At 45.0% G+C, this 24,676-nt stretch overlaps 1 protein-coding gene across 2 annotated transcripts in view; it reads left to right on the top strand.

Moving 5' to 3' along the window:
* LOC139227587 (NT-3 growth factor receptor-like) overlaps positions 1-24,676 on the top strand; it is a 636,555-nt gene that overhangs the window by 162,616 nt on the left and 449,263 nt on the right. For both annotated transcript variants that reach the window (XM_070858451.1, XM_070858450.1), the window contains exons 4-5: positions 538-692; positions 8,267-8,409. In XM_070858451.1, the coding sequence (XP_070714552.1) occupies positions 538-692; positions 8,267-8,409 (298 nt within the window). The remainder of the gene's footprint in view (positions 1-537; positions 693-8,266; positions 8,410-24,676) is intronic.

Here is a 24,676-nt window from a genome sequence, read left to right as displayed (position 1 = left end):
AGAGAATGAACCATTTATCCTGACTCTCTGTTCTCTGTTAGTTAGCCAATCCTCTATCCATGCTAATATGTTACCCCCAACCCCATGAACTTTTATCTTGTAAAGTAACTTTTTATGTGGCACCTTGTCAAATGCCTTCTGGAAGTCCAAATACACCACATCCACTGGTTCCCCTTTATCCACCTTGTTCGTTACATCCTCAAAGAATTATGCTGATAGATTTAGATGAGGAAAGGTGGGAGGAGGCTCGAGTGGAGCATAAACGCCAGCATGGACTGGTTGGGCCAAATGGTGCCGTATATCTGAGACCCCAGGGAGCACAGACTGCCCCTTCCCATGTACTGCGACCCCCGTGGACACAGGCTGCCCCCTCCAATGTACTGAGACCTCAGGGAGCACAGACTGCCCCTTCCCACGTACTGAGACCCCGGGGGGGGGGGGGGGGGGCACAGACCTATGTAAAAGTTGAGGGCAGCGCAATCTATTTTAGAGATTCATGTCTGAACCAACACTTTGTTCTTTTTCGTGACTTTGCAGTATATTGGTCGGAAACCTATTCAACTGCAGCTGTGACATCCGCTGGATCCAGCTGTGGCAAGAGGCAGGCGAGGCACATCTGGAGCGGCAGCAGCTATACTGCAAGACTGACGGAGCCAACATTCTCCTCTCCCAGATGAACATCACACAGTGCGGTAAGTATCAATCAGACATGGCTGAGAAAACTCAGTCCTGCACGGAGAAAGCAGAAAACGTTTGACAAACATTAATCGGCAGGACTTGTTTTTTGGTAAATGTCTGAACTAAATTCTGTAAATGTGGGCTGCATTTTCGGTATGATGCCACCTCTGTTCGCGCCCCAGAGGGACGGCAATGGCGGCGAGGATGGTTTCCCGGCGCCCAATCAGCTCCCAGCGCCGCATCGGGAAATGAGCTGCCGGTTCCGCGACCCCGCCCGGGAGAGTCGAGCCGGTGTGCAATATTTCCAGTTTTGACTGCGCGGTGAAATTTGTTGTGCGCTGACCCTATAACGCGCCGTGGTGGGACCGCCTGGAAAACCAGAGCTGTCCCGGCGATGGTGACTGATGGTTGGTGAATGAGGTAAATTTGGTTGTTTTGTTTAGTTTTATTTTTTGCGATGTAGCTTATTGTGGGGTGTTTAAAGCATTGGGAAGGTTTTGTGTGTTTTTAGTTCCGATTTTTTTCTCCCACAGAAGCCTCTCTGAGGGCGCTCCGAGGCCGGCTCCTTAGCAACGGATTTTCACTTGCTCAGCCGGCCTTGCGCCCTGAAAGAGGTGTGTAACGCCTCCCTTAGTGCTCCGCCCCACACTTAGGGCCTAGCTGATGAATCTTGACTGACTGAGGCGCAAACTGTTCCCGGGCGCCAACTTTACCGCAGAGCTTATGAACAGAACCGAAAATCCACTTTCGTTAACATCAAATTTACTTTTAGGGTCTTGATATTCATCTCCAATGCACTTTGGGTGCAAAAGAGAGGGACCAAAATCCTTGAAAATAGATCTCCACCGTCTTGACATTGGCCTGTGGCCTCTCCCAATGGCGGGGGCGGGGAGGGAGCACCAATACCTACAACATATGGGGACATTGTAAAAGGAAAAAAAAAGACTGGCTTTTCACGACGTCCCAAAGAGGTTTACAGACAATTAAGTAGTTTTGGAGTGTAGTCAGTGTTGTAATGTGGGAAACGCGGCAGTCAATTTTCACACAGCAAGCTCCCACAAACAGCAATGTGATAATGACCAGACAATCTGTTTTTGATATGTTGATTGAGGGATAAATATTGGCCAGGACACCGGGGATAACTCCCCTGCTCTTCTTCAAAATAGTGCCATGGGATCTTTTACATCCACCTGAAAGAGCAGACAGGGCCTCGGTTTAATGTCTCATCCAAAAGACGGCACCTCCGACAGTGCAGCACTCCCTCAGCACTATACTGGAGTGTCAGCCTAGATTTTTTGGGGCTCAAGTCTCTGGAGTGGGACTTGAACCCACAACCTTCTGACTCAGAGGCAAGAGTGCTACCCACTGAGCCACGGCTGACATTCTAACAGTTCCTCTTGCTCCATTTTTCTCTCAGAACAGCAGCTGGCTGCCCATTTTGAGGGGTTATTGAAGAAGGCCCTCTCAGATTATGAGAAGGCATCAAAGGACAAGTGGCCTTCTTTCCCCCCCAGGAAGTCGTTGGATCCTCTGGTCTGGAGATCGTCTGGCTGCTGTTTTTGGCTGCCTTTCTTCCCACTGCCAGGGGCAGGTTTCAACCCCCAATACCAGCTGTAATGTATGCACCTGTGAGTACACGCACAGGTTTGAAGAGCTGTTGCAAGGTGGCCATTAACCGATCCAGGCAACGGGCCCTCATGGGGGTCGTTCAGCCCGACTGCCTGCCTCTCTTCCATGGTTACATCTGAGCCAGATGTCCCTGGAGATGGAGCACTCTGTGTCCACCGGTACGCTCGCAGCCTTCCACGAGAGGTGGGCACCGGAGGGACTGGAGTGCATCATCACCCCCGACAACCAAATTTTAATTTGAACCATTTTTGTTAAAAAGTACATTTGTTTAATTTGTCGGTTTTAGTACCCTTTTAATAAGGGGGCACTTGATCTTTTGTTTTACAAAAATAGTTGTAGAGCTGTTGAATTGTGAGTGGCTTAGCCAGTCACGTGAAGGTATGAGGGCTGAATTGGCTAAAGTGGACTGGGAAAATCGATTAAAGTGTAGGACAGTTGATGAACAGTGGTGTACATTTAAGGAGATATTTCACAACACTCAAGAAAAATATATTCCAGTGAGGAGGAAAGGGCGTAAGAGAAAAGATAGCCATCTGTGGCTAACGAAAGAAATAAAGGACGGTATCCAATTAAAACAAGGGCATACAATGTGGCCCAAACTAATGGGAGGACAGAAGATTGGGAAGCATTTAAAAGCCAACAAAGAATGACTAAAAAAATATTTAAGAAAGGGAAGATAGACTATGAAAGTAAACTAGCACAAAATATAAAAACAGAGAGCAAGAGTTTCTATAGGTATATAAAAAGGAAAAGAGTGGCTAAAGTAAATGTTGGTCCCTTGGAGGACGAGACCGGGAAATTAGTAATGGGGAACATGGAGATGGCAGAAACTCTGAACAAATATTTTGTATTAGTCTTTACGGTGGAGGACACTAACAATATTCCAACAGTGGACGGTCAAGGGGTTATGGGGGGGAGGAACTTAACACAATCACAATCACAAAGGAGGTGGTACTCAGTAAGATAATGGGACTAAAGGCAGATAAATCCTCTGGACCTGATGACTTGCATCCTAGAGTCTTAAGAGAAGTAACGGCAGGGATAGTGGATGCATTGGTTGTAATTTACCAAAATTCCCTGGATTCTGGGGAGGTCCCAGCAGATTGTAAAACTGCAAATGTAATGCCCCTATTTAAAAAAGGAGGCGGACAAAAAACAGGAAACTATAGACCAGTTAGCCTAACATCTGTGATTAGGAAGATGTTGGAGTCCATTATTAAAGAAGCAGTAGCAGGACATTTGGAAAAGCAAAATTCGGTCAGGCAGAGTCAGTATGGATTTATGAAGGGGAAGTCATGTTTGACAAATTTGCTGGAATTCTTTGAGGATGTAACGAACAGGGTGGATAAAGGGGAACCAGTGGATGTGGTGTATTTGGACTTCCAGAAGGCATTTGACAAGGTGCCACATAAAAGGTTACTGCACAAGATAAAAGTTCATGGGGTTGGGGGTAATATTGTGGATGCAGAGAGGATGTTTCCACTGATGGGGAGACTAGAACTAGAGGGCATGATCTTAGAATAAGGGGCCGCTCATTTAAAACAGAGATGAGGAGAAATTTCTTCTCTCATAGGGTTATAAATCTGTGGAATTCGTTGCCTCAGAGAGTTGTGGATGCTGGGTCATTGAATAAATTTAAGGTAGAAATAGACAGTTTCTTAAGGTATAAAGGGTTATGGGGAGCGGGCAGGGAAGTGGACCTGAGTCCATGATCGGATCAGCCATGATCGTATTAAATGGCGGAACAGGCTCAAGAGGCCTATGCCTATGCTCCTATTTCTTATGTTCTTTATGTTCCTATGTTCACAAGACTCAATAAAACCCCAGTCAGTTGATCTAGGTCATCCACGATGAGGTATGCAGTTGTGAGCCTAGTGGATAAACGTGCAATGTGATTGTTAAACTTTTGTTCATAAAACAACTCATTCTTAATAGCAAAGTGTTGCTATGAATTCTTCAGCAAAGAACCCATGAAGCAAATAAATTATACCAGATCAGGTGCAGTGCACTATGGATGTCCTGTCTTTGTCTCGCGGCCCATCATTGGTGTGAAGAGGAATATCCGGGCCTATGTGTTTTGATTGGCTAATTTCCTAAGAAGGTCACAGAATATAAAAGAAACACCAGGAAGAGGGAAAGGTTTCTGGGCCTATGCTGCTGGTGTAACTGACCTAAATACAATCGACTCCAGTTAATTCAACGGCATTTTGCATTCGAAGAAAATTTAAATTACCCGCAAGTTCAAATGAAACACTTTTAAGAAAGCAGCGTAGGGGATATTTTGTTTTCCACAGTTTTCAATTTGAATTAATACATAATTCAAATTAAGCAACTTTGAATTAAGAGGAGTAGTCAGTATCTGCATAATTGATTTGCATAACTGATCGAAATTCTTCTGCAAGTCTTTAGCTGCAGACACGATGCCCATTGTTCTCTTATTTTATTGTGTGTTGTTTGTAAATTAAACAGGTTTACATGATATTTATATTGACCATCACTAAAGGCGATAATTTTAACCCTGCCAGCGAAAACCTTGCGAGTGAGCATTAAAAGAATTAAAATACCTGTCAAGAAAGTCGCCATGACCATAACTTCTGTAATTTTAACCTGCTCTCCTGAGCGGGAGGCAAGGACACATGTCCGGAGCCAACAGGGTCCTTCTTTACATATGCATGCTGTGGTCTGATGACATCATTGAGACAGGACTGTAATTTTAACTCGGGCCTGAGCGGGGCCTGGAGTTAAAATTGGGGCCTTCAGGTTCCAAGCACTGACCTTGTGTTGCACTCAAAGTCTCCCCTCAGTCTGACGTCACTCCTCTCCCGGAATATGTTTGTTTCTTATTCTGCAACAACTTCTTATCCAGTCCTATGTTCTAGCCTGGTTTCCCTCGGCTTCTAGTTTAATTAGAAATATTTCATGTGGAACTTTTCAAAAGATGAATAAACATTTAAGTAGCAGATTCAATGCTAACTTTCAAAAGGGCACTGAATGTACACTTATGGGGAAAGAGCAGGGGGATGGAACTAATTGGGAGCTCTCTCTCAGAACTGGCACAGGCACGATGGGACAAATGACCTTCTGTGCAATATGCTTCAAGAAATACATTCTATAATAGGGGAAGTGGCTATGCACTTTATCCTAAGTGGTAACACTTTAAAAGGAGTCAAGGAACAGGGAAATTTGTGGTTCAGATCTTCAAAAGTAGGAGAATAAATTGGGACACTGTCTATAAATTAAAAAAAACTTTTTACATAAGAACATAAGAAATAGAAGCAGGAGTAGGCCATACGGCTCCTCGAGCCTGTTCCGCCATTCAATAAGATCATGGCTGATCCGATCATGGACTCAGGTCCGCTACCCTGCCCGCTCGCCATAACCCCTTATCTCCTTATCGTTTAAGAAACTGTCTATCTCTGTCTTAAATGTATTCAATGCCCCAGCTTCCACAGCTCTCTGAGGTAGCGAATTCCACAGATCCACAACCCTCTGAGAGAAGAAATTTCTCCTCATCTCAGTTTTAAATGGGCAACCCCTTATTCTAAGATTGTGCCCTCTAGTTCTAGTTTCCCCCGTCAGTGGAAACATCCTCTCTGCATCCACCTTGTCAAGCCCCCTCATAATCTTATACTTTTTGAAAAGATCACCTCTCATTCTTTTTGAATTCCAATGAGTAGAGGCCCAACCTACTCAACCTTTCCTCATAAGTCGACCCCCTCATCCCTGGAATCAATCTAGTGAACCTTCTCTGAACTGCCTCCAAAACAATTATATCCTTTCGTAAATATGGAAACCAAAACTGCACGCAGTATTCCAGGTGTGGCCTCACTAATACCTTGTACAACCGTAGCAAGACTTCCCTGCTTTTATACTCCATCCCCTTTGCAATAAAGGCCAAGATTCCATTGGCCTTCCTGATCACTTGCTGTTGCATGCTATCCTTTTGCATTTCATCCAGGTCCCGCTGTACTGCAGCACTTTGCAATCATTCTCCATTTAAATAATAACTTGCTCTTTGATTTTTTTCTGCCAAAGTGCATGATCTCGCACTTCCCAACATTATACTCCATCTGCCAAATTTTTGCCCACTCACTTAGCCTGTCTATGTCCTTTTGCAGATTCTACATTTGATTGTACATTTTACATTTAAAAAAAGGACATAGAGCACAAAAGCAATGAGGTAATGCTAAACCTATACAAATTATTCCTTGGGCCACAGTTAGAATATTGTACCCAGTTTTGCGTGTCTTATTTTTGGATGGTTATCAAGGTGATAGAGAGGGTGAAGAAGAGATCCAGTAAGATGATGTCATGGATGCGTGGCTTTAGTAATGAGGAGAAACTGGGGTTATTTTTATTAGAGTCAAGAAGGCTAAAAGGAGATCTAATAGAGATGTTGGAAAATGTTGGAAAATTGATAAAGTAAATCAGGAAACACTGTTTCCACTGTTTCGTGAGATGGTAACTAGAGGACATAAAATTCACCAGAACAATGACAGGAAGGACTAGGAGTTTTAGGTTGTTAGGACATGGAATGCCCTGCCAGGAACAGCGGAGGAAGCAATATCCATAATAGCTTTTAAAAGGAGAGTGGACAAATATTTGAAAAAGAAGGAATGGGGGTATGGGGAAAGGACAGGGTCTGTAAATAATTGGACAGCTCTTTCAGAGGGACGGCATGGGTACAACGGGCAAATGGTCTTCTGTGCTGTAAAATTCTACGGAGCCAGTTAGATGCGGCAGGGACGATAAGGGGGCACTAAAGGGTTTTCACCAGGGCTCTGCGCACAGAGCACTCCCCCCAGAATTACCCCCAGTGCTCCGCCGGCGAAGAGAGGTTTGCACTGCCCCACGGCGATGACATCATCGCCTAGTGCGCCATCCCGTTCGCGCCCCGCGCTGACCCCTTTGCGCCCCGGGCGGAAATTGCCCCGTGGGAGCGATGTGGCGACTCGGCTGCCCTTAATGGGGAGGTGCCGCGGCGGCCATCTTTTTTGTGTCGGCCGACTTTTCAGTCGGCCTGACAGTGGCGGCTGCTGGTTTGGCCGGGCCGACAACAGGCAGTCTGGCACTTCCTCTTGGGTGCCGGTCCGCTTGCCTGGCTGACGCCCTCCCTGGTGGCCCAGTGGGCGGCACTGAAGGTGCTGCTCAGATCGCAGTGGCCTTCCCCTTTAAGAGAGGGGGGGGCGGGACATTGCGCTGCAGCAGCGTGCGAGCGACATACTGATGTCAGCACCAACGTGCTCGTGTGAGCAGCGCGGCACTGAGCGTCGTGCGAGCGCCCTGGAAGCACCGATCAAAGGAACGGTTGCCATCCCGACCATTTTTTCCGTCAAAAGAGGGAAAATCTGCACCGGCTCCGGCGTTTCCAGCACCGGCGCAACTCCGACCCACTAATTTGAATGAAATCCAGCACGGGACAATTTCGGCACCTATGGTTCTGTGGTTATTGGGCAGGACCTGCCCCGTCTAACTCTATGCTGGGTTTCTTTATTCAGCTATTGTTGTACAGCTTCTTCTCCAACTTCGCCCTATTGCTTGACCTGTCAATGGTAATGAGCCTGTGCATGTCTGCCTAGTATTTGATCCCCATTTTAATGCAGACATCATGCTGCTTTCAGCCCTGTGGAACCTGAAATGTCTCTTTCATGATTGGCACCTTAGGATATACGCCATCCAACCCAAGTGATTTGTTGATGCTCAGTCCCTTTAGCCTGTCAATATCCTCTACCTCATGAGTCCCGGGTTTGAGTGTAGAAGACTACGAGGGAGCGATCCTGTTGTACGACCTGCAGCAGCTTCTGTCCTTGACGCCGGATTCTGACCCGGTTCAAGCAGCAAAGATTTTCATGTGTCTCACCTCCTGCTTTAATCTCCTCCTTCCGCTGCTGCAGTCACAAGTGCTTTGAACCTGTAAGGGTTTCCTCTCACCAGATGTTTCCTTTTTGTTGCTGCGTAGAACTGCCGGAGATCAGCGTGAGTCACAGTAACGTGACGGTGAAAGCGGGAGAGGATGCGGTGGTGACCTGTAACGGATCGGGTTCCCCACTCCCTGATGTAGATTGGAACGTCACTCATGTACACTCCATTGGCATCCACCAGGTAAGAGAAAGAGAAACACCTGCGTTGATATAGCGCCTTTCATGACCTCAGCATGTCCCAAATTGCTTTACAGCCAATTAAATAATTTTGAAGTGTAGTCACTGTTGTGATGTTGGAAACGCGGCAGCCAATTTGTGCAGAATTTGTCCCACATGCTAGTTAGTGACCAGATAATCTGTTTTATTGATGCTGGCTGAAGGATACTCGATCAGGACACCAGGGAGCACTCCCTTTCTCTTCTGTGAAATAGTATCATGGGATCTTTTACATCCACCTGACCGGGCAGACGGGGCCTCAGTTTGATATCTCATTTGAAAGACAGCACCTCCGACAGTGCAGCACTCCCTCAGTACTGCACTAGCTTGTCAGCTTAGATTTTCTGCTGGAGTGAGGCTTGAACCCACAACCTTCTGACTCATGGGTGAGAGTGCTACCCACTGAGCCATGGCTGATACCTCTTATCATAGAATCATAGAAGCACGGAAGCTCTTGTACTGGTCAATCAGTACATCTGCCTAGTGACTGGACACAGAATGACGTGAGGAATTATGCTCCTAGTCAAAGTAACAGTTGCAAAGTAGAGTAAAACCTGTTTATGGAATAGTGTTGCAAAGGAAAGACTTGGCAAGTGCTCCAAGTACCAACACCATTCCCTCCCGTTGTGCCCAGTCTGTCTGTGAGATCCAGCACAGTGAGGTTTGAATTCTGCCATTTTATATTTAAATAGGTCATCTGTCCTGAGCAATGGCCTCACTGTGATCAACGAGAGCTTGGTAGACAGGCTGCTGTTTCTCACTGGTGAGACATTGGCCGAGGTTCTCCGCTGGAGTTCTGCCCAGGAGCCGCTCTAAATCTGCTGGCTCCTTTCTTGTGCTTGTCATTGTCCAGGATTTCCTGCTGGAAATGATGGGGACATATAGAAAATAGGTGCAGGAATAGGCTATTTGGCCCTTCGAGCCTGCACCACCGTTCGATAAGATCATGGCTGATCATTCCCTCAGTACCCCTTTCCTGCTTTCTCTCCATACCTCTTGGTCCCTTTAGCCGTAAGGGCCATATCTAACTCCCTCTTGAATATATCCAATGAACTGGCATCAACAACTCTCTGCAGCACGGAATTCCACAGGTTAACAACTCTCAGTGAAGAAGTTTCTCCTCATCTCAGTCCTAAATGGCCGACCCTTATGCTAAGATTGTGTCCCCTGGTTCTGGACTTCCCCAACATTGGGAACAATCTACCCGCATCTAACCTGTCCCATCTCATCAGAATCTTGTATGTTTCTATGAGATCCCCTCTCATCCTTCTAAACTCCAATGTATAAAGGCCCAGTTGATCCAGTCTCTCCTCATATGTCAGTCCGGCCATACCGGGAATCAGTCTGGTGAACCTTCGCTGCACTCCCTCAATAGCAAGAACATCCTTCCTCAGATTAGGAGACCAAAATTGAACACAATATTCCAGGTGAGGCCTCACCAAGGCCCTGTACAACTGCAGTAAGACCTCCCTGCTCCTATACTCAAATTCCCCTAGCTATGAAGGCCAACATACCATTTGCCTTCTGTACCGCCTGCTGTACCTGCATGCCAACTTTCAATGACTGATGAACAGTGACACCCAGGTCTCGTTGCACCTCCCCTTTTCCTAATCTGCCACCATTCAGATAATATACTGTCTTCGTGTTTTTACCCCCAAAGTGGATAACCTCACATTTATCCACATTATACTGCATCTGCCATGCATTTGCCCACTCACCTAATCTGTCTAAATCACCCTGCAGCCTCTTAGCGTCCCCCTCACAGCTCACACCGCCACCCAGTTTAGTATCATCTGCAAACTTGGAGATATTACACTCAATTCCTTCATCCAAATCATTAATGTATATTGTAAAGAGCTGGGGTCCCAGCACTAAGCCCTGCGGCACTCCACTAGTCACTGCCTGCCATTCTGAAAAGGACCCGTTTATCCCGACTCTCTGCTTCCTGTCTGCCAACCAGTTCTCTATCCACGTCAGTATATTATCCCCAATACCATGTGCTTTGATTTTGCACACCTATCTCTTGTGTGGGATCTTGTCAAAAGCCTTTTGAAAGTCCAAATACACCACATCCACTTGTCCACTATACTAGTTACATCCTCATAAAATTCCAGAAGATTTGTCAAGCATGATTTCCCCTTCATAAATCCATGCTGACTTGGACCAATCCTGTCACTGCTTTCCAAATGCGCTGCTATTTCATCCTTAATAATTGACTCCAACATTTTCCCCACCACTGATATCAGGTTAACCGGTCTATAATTACCCACTTTCTCTCTCCCTCCCTTTTTAAAAAGTGGTGTTACATTAGCTACCCTCCAGTCCATTGGAACTGATCCCGAGTCGATAGACTGTTGGAAAATGATCACCATTGCATCCACTATTTCTCAGGCCACTTCCTTAAGTACCCTGGGATGCAGACTATCAGACCCCAGAGATTTATCGGCCTTCAATCCCATCAATTTCTCTAACACAATTTCCCGTCTAATAAGGATATCCTTCAGTTCCTCCTTCTCACTAGACCCTCGGTCCCCCAGTACTTTCGGAAGGTTATTTGTGTCTTCCTTCGTGAAGACAGAACCAAAGTATTTGTTCAACTGGTCTGCCATTTCTTTGTTCCCCATTATAAATTCACCTGAACCCGACTGCAAGGGACCTACGTTTGTCTTCACTAATCTTTTTCTCTTCACATATCTATAGAAGCTTTTGCACAGTTTTTATGTTCCCGGCAAGCTCCTTCTCGTACTCTCCTTTACCCCTCTTAATTAAACCCTTTGTTGTCCTTTGCTGAATTCTAAATTTTTCCCAGTCCTCAGGTTTGCTGCTTTTTCTGGCCAATTTATATACCTTTTCCTTGGATTTAACACTATCCTTAATTTCCCTTGTTAGCCACGGTTGAGCCACCTTCCTCGTTTTATTATTACTCCAGACAGGGAAGTTCATCCATGTGATCTTTAAATATTTGCCATTGCCTATCCACCGTCAACCCTTTAAGTATCATTTGTCAGTCTACTCTAGCCAATTCACGCCTCAAACCATCGAAGTTACCTTTCCTTAAGTTCAGGACCCTAGTTTCTGAATTAACTGTATCACTTTCCATCCAAATAAAGAATTCTATCATGTTATGGTCACTCTTCCCCAAGGGGTCTCGCTCAACAAGATTGCTAATTAGTCCTTTCTCATTACACATCACCCAGTCTAGGATGGCCAGCTCTCTGGTTGGTTCCTCGACATAATGGTCCAGAAAACCATCGCTAATACACTCCAGGAAATCTTCCTCCACCGCATTGCTTCCGGTTTGGTTAGCCCAATCAATATGTAGATTAATGTCACCCATGATAACTGCTGTACCTTTATTGCATGCATCCCTTATTTCTTGTTTGATGCTGTCCCCAACCTCACTGCTACTGTTTGGTGGTCTGTAAACACAACTCCCACGAGCGTTTTCTGCCCCTTGGTATTTTGCAGCTCCATCCATACCGATTCCATATCATCCAAGCTAATGTCCTTTCTTACTATTGCAGTAATTTCCTCTTTAACCAGCAACGCCACCCCGCCTCCTTTTCCTTTCTGTCTATCCTTCCTAAATGTTGAATACCCCTGGATGTTGAGTTCCCAGCCTTGGTCACCCTGGAGCCATGTCTCCGAGATGCCAATTACATCATACTTGTTAACTGCTATCTGCGCAGTTAATTTGTCCACCTTATTCCGAATACTCCTCACATTGAGGCACAGAGCCTTCAGGCCGTCTGCCTATATATACATGGTCGGACATAGTACAATGTTATGGAAATGATGGAATCATGTCATCCAATGCATTGGGCTGAAAGTTCTGGCCTCACTGGGGCCGTAGGAGGCCTCAGAAAAGCCGGGTTTCGGGGCGCGATGTGCATGCGCTGAAAACCAGCTTTTCTGATCTGTCAAAATTGCTCCGTACAAAATCTCTGCATCCCTGGGAGAAGGACATCCCCGCGGGAGAGATTGGGCTATTTGCCCAACTTTTACCTTTGTCCTTCAAACTTTTACGCCTGGTCAAAGCAGGCGCATAGTTTACTTTTACCAGCTTACGAGTTTTAAAACATATAAAAATTAAATTTAAACACTCAGTATTATATTGAACACCCTGTCCATTAAGGTCAGTTTATTTTTTTAACACTAAACATTAAACAAATTCCCCAAAATATATATTTTTTCTAAAACATTTAATTACATTTAATTTCAATTAATTTTTAATATGTGAGGTGTTTTATTTATTTATTATGCCGTGTTTTAGGGGGTTTTATCATTGATAGTAATGGGAATCCGTACATCAGAGCTCCCATTTTTATCAATGAGAATACTGCTTAGTGATTGGTGGTCCAGGCCCACGTGACTCCAGCACACCTGTACGTACGTGAAAGACATCTCCCCGTGCGCTGCACAGCGAATCTAGGCCTCCGACCGGAATCCTACATTCCTCCGGGACCACCAGGTACTTCCATAGATTTTTTGGGGGTCGGAGGCGTTAGTACGAAGGAAGCCTCCGACCGCAATTTTCCCCCCAGAATCTGTTGCTTGCACCATAGCAGAGCTGGAGGTAAGGGTGTGCCAGTTGCTATGGCAGCAGAGGATCCCTTTAAATTCAAAATGGCCAAATCCCGCCCCCAACCCTCCCTCCCAAACCCTTTGAATCCCTGGAAGAAGTTGGAAAACTCACCTGGAAAATGCAAATGCCCCTCTGGCCAGGACCAGGGGGTTAGAAACATAGATATTTACAGCGCAGAAGGAAGCCATTTCGGCCCATCGTGTCCATGCTGGTGACAAGGAGCCACACAGCCTTCGGTCAGCAGCCCTGAAGGTTACATATAAACCTATGAACAATGAACTATGGCGGAAAAGTAAAGTGCACCCAGCCCAACAAGCCCGCCCCACACAACTGCGACACTCCTTGCATCGAAGCATTCTACACTCCACCCCAACTGGAGCCATATGATCTCCTGGGAGAGATAAAAACCTAGGCCAATTTAGGGAGAACATGTATGGAAGGAGCCTGTTCCGCTTGGTGTGTCCCGCTGAGGTGTACCACACTTCTGTTTATTCTGTGGATGAGAGGCACCGGAGAGATAAACTTGAATTTATCTAGTACCACTTTCAGTTCCACATCCTTTTCATTTGCTACGGGCAAATCAGAGCTAAGGGAATTTTCCCTTCATGCCAAGCCATGTTGGATCCTCAGTCCATTCCGGGCTCTGGCAAAATATAAAAACCTGAAGACAGGAAAATAAAAGAGGTGATTATCACCCGTCCAAACTCATCAGTAACATTATCCAGAAATCAATGATTCTCGTTCTCCATTATTTATTGCCTGTCAGAGCTTCACTGAGCCACAGATCTACCGTGGAGCTGCTTGTAGCGGTGCACAGGAGGAGATCAGGAGAGATGCTGGCCAACCTTTCTTCTATTCAGAATCTCCCCAGGTGGCACCTGCTAACCTCCTGAACTTGCCTGGTGAGGAATCTCGGGGAGTGGGCGGGGGAGGCACTCTGAATCCTTCCAACTCGTGGTTCACGCACGGCAGCATAGAACCAACATCTGCCAGTGAGTAGCTGGGAACGTACCAATCAACCGCCTCCAGCCGAATACTAATAACCAGGAGCTGACGGACAGGGTAGAATCCACCCTTCAGTTTACAATCAGTTACTGTTAGAGCTGCACATGCATGTTGTACTATTATTGGGCTCAATTTTCCCCAAAGCATTTTTTTGGCATACTTGAAGATTTACGCCTGATTTTTTGGGGGGGCCTAAGAAATAGGAGCAGGAGTAGGCCATTTGGCCTGGCGTAACCCAACCATTTGGCGTGGCCTAACCTGACCTTTAGTTTTGGGGGCTTCCATGGTAACCAGGGACACAATGCGAGCTGAGGCTGCAGCAACTTACCTCCAACCCCGCCCGAAGGGCTGGCCATTCTGGTCTCTGTCTCTCTCTCTCTCTCTCACCTCAAAAAAATCGTAACTAACTGAGTTACACTGGTGCAAATTGATTGGGGAAATTGTGGTTTTTCAACTTAGGCCAAAAAGAGCAGCATGTTCAAAAAAAACGGTGCAAATCACTGGGGAAAATTGATCCCATTAAGCCCATGGCTAGGTAATTCTCCCCCTCCCCCCCCCCCCCCATACTTTCAGATATTTGATGTCTGCCTTTGGCTTCATTTGTTGTGAATACATAAGAAATAGAAACATAGAAAATAAGTGCAGGAGTAGGCCATTCGGCCCTTCTAGCCTGCACCGCCATTCAATGAGTTCATGGCTGAACATGCTACTTCAGTACCCCATTCCTGCTTTCTTGCCATACCCCTTGATCCCCCTAGTAGTAAGGACTACATCTAACTCCTTTTTGAATATATTTAGTGAATTGGCCTCAACAACTTTCTGTGGTAGAGAATTCCACAGGTTCACCACTCTCTGGGTGAAAAAGTTTCTCCTCATCTCAGTCCTAAATGGCTTACCCCATATCCTTAGACTGTGACCCCTGGTTCTGGACTTCCCCAACATTGGGAACATTCTTCCTGCATCTAACCTGTCTAACCCCGTTTTAAACATTTCTATGAGATCCCCTCTCATTCTTCTGATCTCCAGTGAATACAAGCCCAGTTGATCCAGTCTTTCTTGATATGTCAGTCCCGCCATCCCGGGAATCAGTCTGGTGAAATAGGAGCAGGAGTAGGCCATATGGCCTCTCGAGCCTGCTCCACCATTCAATAAGCTCATGGCTCATCTGATCTTGGCCTCAACTCCACTTCGCTGCCCGCTCCCCATAACCCTTGACTCCCTTATCATTCAAAAATATGTCTGTCTCTCCACCTTAAGTACCGTATATACTCGCGTATCATGCGACTTTTGAAGACCTAAATTATAACCTAAATTTGGGGGGTCGCATGATACGCGAGATACAAAATTTGCGGGTGTGAAGTACTGGCCAAGATTAGGCTGTTAGGCTGTTAAGCAGACCGTATCCACGCTGAATCTCGGCAGGTATCTCCTGTGATGGATTGCAGCCTCTATTGTCACTTGTACTGTATCTTTGCTGTGGTCTAGAGATCGCCACCCACAACTCCCTCTGAAGTTTGCTGCATTATTAGAGGCTTTAACAATCAAATCTCCATCTATCTCAGCCCATGCTTCTTTTACCGCAAACACAGTAGAGGCAAATCCGGAGCCTTCATATTCCCTCCCTTCGTAAATGATTTCTCTCCTTCCATCATCCCAGTCATTCCATTTCTTTCTTATATTGTCTTTAAATGGCTTATTAATGGATACGTCAAGTGGCTGAACGATGCTAGTCAAGCCAGCTGGAATGATTGCTATATCGGGGTTCGATTCGCGAACAGCTTTCACAACAGAATCCACTCGATGTTTCATGATTTGGGTGTTAAGGTCTGTATTCGATCGTTGTTATGTGTTAGGGTACTTGTTACGTGTTGGGTACTTGTTAAACTTGTTTGAAAGCCTAGCCTAGTGGCATCTGGTATCTCAAAAAAGTGACTCGCATGATACATGAGATATATGATAAAATCATGTTTGGGACGAAAATTTAGGGGTCGCATGATACGTGAGATCGTAGGATACGCGAGTATATACGGTATATTCAATGACCCAGCCCCCACAGCTCTCTGGGGCAGAGAATTCCAAAGATTCACGACCCTCAGAGAGAAGAAATTCCTCCTCATTTCCGTTTTAAATGGGCGACCCCCTTAGTCTGAAACTGTGGCTCAGAGTTGTGCATGTATAGATATTTGGGAGAGAGGCAGAAAGTCAAACATTTACTTTGAAGATCTGAGAGGCAGTGAAAGTGAAGCTCGTGAGTATTTTATTATTCTGAGAATCAGGTTATGTGCTCCATCACTCCTGCTCGCTTTTAAACTTGGCCGTGTATGATGCTGAAGTAAAATACTGCGAATGCTGGAAATCTGAAATCGAGACAGAAAATGCTGGCACTACTCAGCGGGCCAGGCAGCATCTGCGGAGAGAGAAACAGAGTTAACCTTTCAGGTCGATGACCCTTCGTCCGAACTGGAAAAAGTTAGAGGTTTTTAAGCAAGTGTTACCTCTTACCTCTATAACTTTTCCAGTTCTGACGAAGGGTCATCGACCTGAAACGTTAACTCTGTTTCTCTCTCCACAGATGCTGCCGGACCCGCTGAGTGTTACCAGCATTTTTGGTTTTTATTTTAGTGCATGATGCTGTTATTTTCAATAAATGGAGTGATGTCTGCTGTTGCGAAGATCTCAGCTGTTTGTGGCAGCTGTTGTCTGTAGAATGTGAGAGTGAGAGGGGTGGGGGGGCAGTGGAGGGGAGTGGTGCTTGTTGTTGTCGAGAGTCATTGTTGTCGAGGGTTGCCGTTGTCGAGAGAAGCTGCTGTTGCCATGGGTAACTGTTGAGTGTTGCTGATATCGAGCGATACTGTTGTTGTTGAATAACACTGCTCAGCATAGTAAAAATCTTCTATAAAGCATTGGTGTTCTATTGATTATCAGTACTTTATATAATACCACAGTTATATATATTAATGCTGATGCAATAGCGATTTTCACACCTGTGCCTGCGGTTCTAGGGGCTAGAAATTCTCTAGCCTGTCATTATTTGATAAATATCGACAAAACAGTAAATAAATAAGAATTAAAATTTCGCCATTTCTTAAGGGGGTAAATTTGGTGACAAAATACGCCTGTTCTTAAAAAAAATGGCGTTGCACAACGATTGGCGTTAAAAGCCGTGATGTCACCAACTTTAGCCTGAGGCCTATCAACGCCAAATATACAGGCCCTGGGAGGGGAAAAAACACAAAAAAAAATTGCAAGAAACAAAAAATCAAAAATCACAAAACATTTACAAGACCCTTAACTAAAAGAATTAATAAAAATTTTAACTTACCTTTTTTGCAGGTCTTCCTACTTACCAATGTTTCTGAGGCTGCAACGCCAGCTTTTCTCGTGCGTTTTTTTCCCCCAAAACGGGTTCGCCGAATGGCCAAACTTAGGCGATGCGTTTTTTTTCATGTTGCACCAAGGTGATCTGCTTTTTGGCGATATTTTCAAAACATCGTTCTTAAGGTTTGGGGAATTTTGTGCAAATTCAGTTTAAGAACTAAAAAGCACTTTTAACCCGAATAAATCGGGATAAAAAGTGCGTTAAGCTGGGGAAATTCTAACATATGGCCCCAGGGCTGTAACAGAGTCGTGGAAAATCAGGACTAGTGTGCCGACTCAAGTCACTTCGAAATTAAAATGGAGGTTGTGGTAACATCAGTAAATGAAAGAATTCTCAAGCTAAGCAAAGGGTATACTATTTACAATGTATGCACCTCTGAGTATGCTCACAGGTTTGTAGAGCTGTTGTTCCACTGGTATGCTCGCGGCCTTCCACGAGAGGTGGGCGCCGGAGGGACTGGAGTGCATCATCACCCTCGGCAACCAAATTTTGATTTGATCCGTTAGTGTCTAAAGTTTAATTTGTTTATGTTTGTCGATTTTAGTGACACCCCCCCCACCCCCCCCGCCCCCGCCGCTTTTAGCCAGGGGGCGCTTGTATAATTTGTGTTTTTGTGCCCTCAAGAAAAAAAAGGGGCACTTGAAAAATTTTTGGAGTGTGCCACCCCCCCCGCCCCCCCCTTTAATGAGTGGCTTAGCCAGGTCACGTGATGTTCACAAGACTCAATAAAACCCCAGTCAGTTGGGTCTTGGTCATCCACGATGAGGTATGCAGTTGTGAGCCTAGTGGATGAACTGGTAATGTGTAGTGTGATTGTTAAATCTTTGTTAATAAACCAACTAGTTCTTAATAGCAATGTGTTGCTATGAATTCTTAAACAAAGAGCCTATAAAGCAAATACATTACACTGTGGAACACATCTTTGCCTGTTTGTGAAGTGATTGATTGTCAATCAAGTGTTGGTCGACTGTACCAGGCAGGACGTTAGGTGGCCTTGTTGTTTGGAATGTTGTGGTGTTGCTTTAACAACTAACATGGAAATTTAGAAAAATCCAAGGCCGTTTTTCTGATCTCTATCATTCCTATATTTCATAGATATTTTCATATATATAACATTCATAGACCATCTCTTTTTCATGTGAAATAATTCAACAAACCCTCAGACTTTCACAATTCTATCTCCGCAAAACAGCTATTTTTTTAATAGTGAGCTCCAAATATCCTGTTGGATCAAGGGCTGATTGTCAGGTCCCAGAGCCTCGCTTTATATCCTGGAGCATATTAACAAGTCGTCTCTCAATCAGATTGACAGGGCATCATGGTGCTTGCTGAATTCCAATCCGGTTTTGCACAATAATAACAGCTCTGTAAAGGTGGTAGTTTTGTTAAGTTTTTCTGCTGGTTGACCTGTCCCTGGTCCTTGTAGCCCCCTTACAGTCACGGTGAGGGGACAGCCTAAACAGCAAACACTGGCAGCCATTCAGTCCTTGGATGATTCCAGGAGCCAAAGATCATTCCACTTAACCAGCATAGGCATGATGGGCTGAATGACCTCTTTTTTTTTATTCGTTCCAGGATGGGGTATTGCTGGTCAGGCCAGCTTTTATTGCCCGTCCCTAATCGCCCTTGAGAAGGTGGTGGGAATGAGCTGTATCATTCTATGAAGTACAACTCAAGACTGCCCCTTTCTGACAGATTAATCCCACCTTTTTGTGTCCTCGTCAGATCCCTCAATCCCTCCTCTAAGTGGTGACACTTAATTGCCCCTTGAACCCATTTAAACCCTCTACTTCCGTATCTGTCGTGGCAACCTAGTCCACAATATGATCTCCCTTCGTATGAAAAGATATCCCTCCTACTCCTAACTTCATCATTTTTAACGTCTGCCAACTGATGTTTGAACCTGTCACCACAGTGAACTAAATAGTCGCTGGAAAAAGAGGAATATTAATTTATGAGGGCAAGGAGCAGTGGAATGGGATTAGAATAGGTGGCTCATGTGGAGCAAAATGATGGCACGAATCAGCTGGGCCAAATGGCCTGTTTCTGTGCCAGCATATTTTACTGATTCCAACTTCAACCAAGTCTGGTTAACTGATTCATCATCTCATTGCTGTTCATGGAATCTTGCTGTGTGCAAAATGACTGCTTAATGTTAGTCACTGCAGTTTGGAGTAATTCACTGAGAATGTGACAAAATAAGAAAAGGTTTTCAAAACACGAATCAATTTGCCTGGTGCTCCTGCTAATAACCAAGTCCAGCCTCAATCCTTGCAATGAATCCAGCAGATTTGTGATGGGGCTCCAGGAGTCGGCCATTTTGCCCCTCGAGCCTGCTCTGTCATTCAGTATCATGGCTGATCTTCTACCTCAATTCCTCTTGCCTGCACTCCCATATCCCTCGATTCCCTTCATATTCAAAAATCTATCGATCTCTGTCTTAAATACGCTCAACGGTTGAGCTTCCACAACCCCCTGGGGGTAGAGAATTCCAAAGATTCACCACCCTCTGAGTGAAGAAATTTTTCCTCATCTCAGCCCTAAATGGCCAACCCCTGATTCTGAGGCTGTGACCCCTGGTTCTAGACTCCCCAGCAGAGGAAACATTCTCCCTGCATCTACCCTGTCAAGCCCTGTAAGCATTTTGTATGTTTCAATGAAATCACCTCTCGTTCTTCTAAACTCTAGAGAATATAGGCCGAGTATACTCAATCTCTCCTTTTAGGACAATCCTCCCCCACATCCCAGGAATCAGTCTGGTGAACCTTTGTTGCACTCCCTCTATGGCAAGTATATCCTTCATTAGGTAAGGAGACCAAAACTGTGCACAATACTCCAGGTGTAGTCTCACCGGCGCCCTATATAATGGCAGTAAATTATCTTTATTCTTATACTCAATTCCTCTTATGATAAAGGCCAGCATATTATTTACTCCCTTAATTGCTTGCTGTGCCTGCATGTTAACGTTCAGTGATTCGTGTACAAGGACACCTAGGTCCCTCTGATCACCAACATTTACCAATCTCTCACCATTTAAAAAATACTCTGTTTTTCTATTTTTCCTACTGTTATGTCTTGAATAAAGAATCTGACCAGATACTGTGAGCTCAAAGTAAGGTGTGCCTGTAGTCCTTTATTACAGGTCTCCAGAGTGCCTCTCCAGCCTGTGAGGCCTCCATATGTACAGGTGCTCCCAAGGGATTGTGGGATCCCTTGGGACTCCAGGGGATGAGCCCTCTGGTGGTTAAACAAGGTATTTACAGGTTTACATATGTACCACCTACCAAAGTGAATAACTTCACATTTCTCCACATTATATTCCACCTGCCATGTTCTTGCCCACTCACTTAGCCTGTCGATAGCCCCTTGAAGCCTCTTTGCATCCTCCTCACAACTTGCATTCCCCAGCTAGCTTTCTTTCATCAGCAAACTTGGATATATTACGGGCTCAATTTTGCCCAGTGCGACGACTTTGCGCGCTGGAAACAGCGCCGGAAAAAAGTCGCCCCATCCTGGCCGCTCTTCCGAGTCCCCGGAGTCGCAGTGTGGTGTGCATTGTGAAGTGGGGGGGGGGGGGGGGCGGAGCAACAGGCCAGCGCCGAAAATAGTGCCGGCACCTGCGCGCATGCGCAGTGAGAGCTGCGCGCATGCTCCTGCCCTCCCAGGGTGTCCTGCGGGCCATGAGCAGGACCCGATGCTCACAGCCCCTATCCCTGGCCGAAGGGACGTCCGATCTCGCCGCACCCTATCCCCAGCCGAGTGGTCTCCCTCACTGGCTGGCCGGCCTGCTGAGTTCCCGGCCGAGGTAGGACTTCAGTTTTATTTTTTATTCATTGATGGTTGTGCTTGAGAGTTTTGATTGGGCGGGGGTGGGGGGGGGGAGGGGGTCGGCGGCAGGGAGGAGGAGGAGAGTTTTGGGGAGTGGGGGGAGAAAGAGTATTTTGATGGGGGGGAGCTTTAAAAAAAAACTTGATTCTGGCATAAAGGTAGGACTTCTATTTTTTAATTTGTTATTGATTGATTGCTTATTACTTTTTGTGGTTTGTTTAGTGCTTTGTAAGTCTTGGTGCTTTAAATGTACTAACCTTAACTGCCCGCAAAGTTTTTCAGAGCTGGCTACATATGCGATTTGGAGTAAGTTTTAGCTGGCCAAAGTGGGATAAATGGCCAAAACTGGCGTAAGTGTCTGGGAACGCCTCCTTTTGAAAAGAAAACTGAACTAAACAAAATCGTACCTAACTGACTGACTCTGGAGCAAATTTTTGGGGGAAAATGGCATTTTTTAAACTTAAGCCAGAAAACACAATTTACTCCAAAAAAATTGATGCAAGTCATGGCCAAAATTGGGCCCTATATTTGGTCCCCTCATCCAAATCATTGATATAGATTGTGAATAGCTGAGGCCCAAGCACCGATCCTTGCGGTACCCCACTAGTTACAGCCTGCCAACCTGAATAGGACCCATTTACTCTCTGTTTTCTGTCCGTTAACCAATCCTCAATCCATGCTACTATATTAACTCTAATCCCATGAGCTCTAATTTTGTTTTTATAACCTCTTGAGTGGCACCTTATTTGTCAATTGAGTGGTACAGATTTGTCAAACATGATTTCCCTTTCATAATCCATGCTGACTCTGCCCAATATTATTATTTTCTAAATACCCACGTTCTTAATAATAGATTCAGGCATTTTCCTTACTACTGATGTCAGTCTAACTGGTCTGTAGTTGCCCATTTTCTCCCTCCCTTCCTTCTTAAATAACAGGGTTACATTAGCTACCTTCCAATTTGCGGGAACCTTTCTAGAATCCATGGCATTTTGGAAGATGACAACCAATGCATCCACTATTTCTATAGCCACCTCTTTCAAAACACTAGGCCATCAGGTCTAGGGGATTTATTGGCTTTCAGTCCCATGAATTTCTCCAGCATCATTTTTTTACTAATACTAATTTATTTCAGTTCCTCATTCTTGCTAGACCCTTGGTTCTCCACTATTTCTGCAAATGTTTTGTGTCTTGTTCCATGAAGATAGACACAAAATATTTGTTTAATTTCACTGTCATTCCTTACTCCCCATTATAATTTCTCCTGTCTCAGCCTGTAAGGGGCCCACATTTACTTTAGCTAATCTTTTCCTTTTTACATATCTATAGAAGCTTTTACTGTCTGTTTTTATGTCTCTCGCTAGTTTACTCTCATATTCTATTTTCCCGTTCTTTATCAATTTCTTGGTCCTCCTTTGCTGAATTCTAAAATTTCCCCCAATCTTCAGGCTGACTACTCTTTTGGGCAACATTATAAGCCTCTTCCTTTGATCTAATATTATTTTTAACTTCTCTTGTTAGCCACGATTGGACCACTTTTCCTGTGGGCTATTTGTGCCTTAAAAGAACATATATTTGTTGTAAATTATGTATTAATTCTTGAGATGCTATTCATTGCATGTCTACCATCATACCTTTTAATGTAGTTTCCCAATATATCAGCCAACTCACCCCTCATTCCTACGTCGTTTGCTTTGTTTAGATGTAAGATCCGAGTTTCAAATTCAACAAAATCATTTTCAAACACAATATAAAATTCTATCATATTATGGTCACTCTTCCCTAAAGGCCCCTTTACTACACGCTTATTAATTAACCTTTTCTCATTGGACAAAACTTGATCTAAAATAGCCTGTTCCCTCGTTGGTTCCTCAACATACTGAACTAGAAAACCACCTTGTATACATTCCATGAATTTGTCCTCTACACGATTACTGCTAATTTGGCTTGCTCAGTCTGTATGTAGATTAAAGTCCCCCATGATTACTGTATTACCCTTATTACATTTGTCTCTAATTTCCTGATTTATACTCTGCCCTACATTACAACTACTGTTTGGGGACCTATAAACAACTCCCACCGATGTTTTCTGTCCCTTGCTGTTTCTTAGCTCCACCCAAACTGATTCTACTTGATTTTCGGAGCTAAGATCCTTTCTCTCTACTGTCTTTATCCAGTCCTTTATTATCAGGGCTACCCCTCCTCCTTTTCCATTTTGCCTATCTCTTCTAAAAGTTTAGTATCCTGGAATATTTAGTTCCCAACCTTGGCCACTTTGCAACCACGTCTCAGTAATGGCTGTTCGATCAAACCTATTCATTTCTATCTGCGCTATTAATTCATCTATTTTGTTGTGAATGCTTCGCGCATTCAGATATAGTGCCTTTAGCTTTGACTTATTTCTATTCTTCCCTGATGTTACCCTAGTCACTGATGCCTTATTATGTTCGTTACTCTCTCTGTCCCTTCCTGACCCACTCTGTTTAATTTTAACCAAAACTCTACTCTGCTCCAGAGCCTTGACATTTCTCTTGTTGCATTTAAATTTATTCTTTCCTGAAACCTCCCACCCGCTTCATTCGTTTAATGCCCTGTCTACTGCCCTAGTTATTCGGTTCGCCAGGACACTGGTCCCAGCCCGGTTTAAGTGGAGCCCTTCCCAACGGAACAGTTCCCTCTTTCCCCAGTACTGGTGCCAGTGCCCCAAGACCTGAAACCCCTTCCTCCAACACCACTCTTTGAGCCACACATTTAAACCTCTAATATGTTTGTCCCAATGCCAATTTGCACGTGGCTCAGGTAACAATTCAGAGATTACTTTTGAGATTCTGATTTTTAATTTGGATCCTAGCCCCTCAAACTTGCTCAGCAGAACCTCATTCCTGGTTCTACCAATGTCATTGGTTCCTACGTGAACGATGACAACTGGATCCTCCCCCTCACACTCCAAGTTCTTCTCCAGTCGCGAGGAGATATCCTTAACCCTGGCACCGGGTAGGCAATACAACCTCCATAACTCCCTGTCACGGCTGCAGAGAACAGTGTCTATCCCCCTGACGATATTGTCGCCTACCACTACCATATTACTGTTTACTTCCCCCTTCCTGTACCACTGTGCCATGGTCAGTATGTGCATCCACCCTGCAGTCCTTTTCCTCATCCATACAGGCAGCAAGTACTTCGTACCTGTTGGACAAGGTCATGGGCTGAGGCTCTTCTATCACTACTTCCTGGGTCCCCACACCTTCCTGAATTGCAATCACACCCTCCTGTCCCTGACCATTGATGAACTCTAAAGTATTACTTAACCTAAGGGGTGTTAATGCCTCCTGGAACAAGGTGAACAGGTGACTCTCCCCCTCCCTGATGCCCCGCAATGTCTGCACCTCGTACTCCAGCTCAACAAGCTCGAGCTGCAGACACTTACTACAGATA

The sequence above is a fragment of the Pristiophorus japonicus genome, chromosome 17 (genome assembly GCF_044704955.1).
Source record: "Pristiophorus japonicus isolate sPriJap1 chromosome 17, sPriJap1.hap1, whole genome shotgun sequence".
Taxonomy (NCBI): Eukaryota; Metazoa; Chordata; class Chondrichthyes; family Pristiophoridae; genus Pristiophorus; species Pristiophorus japonicus.
This window is presented reverse-complemented; position numbering and strand designations above follow the sequence as displayed.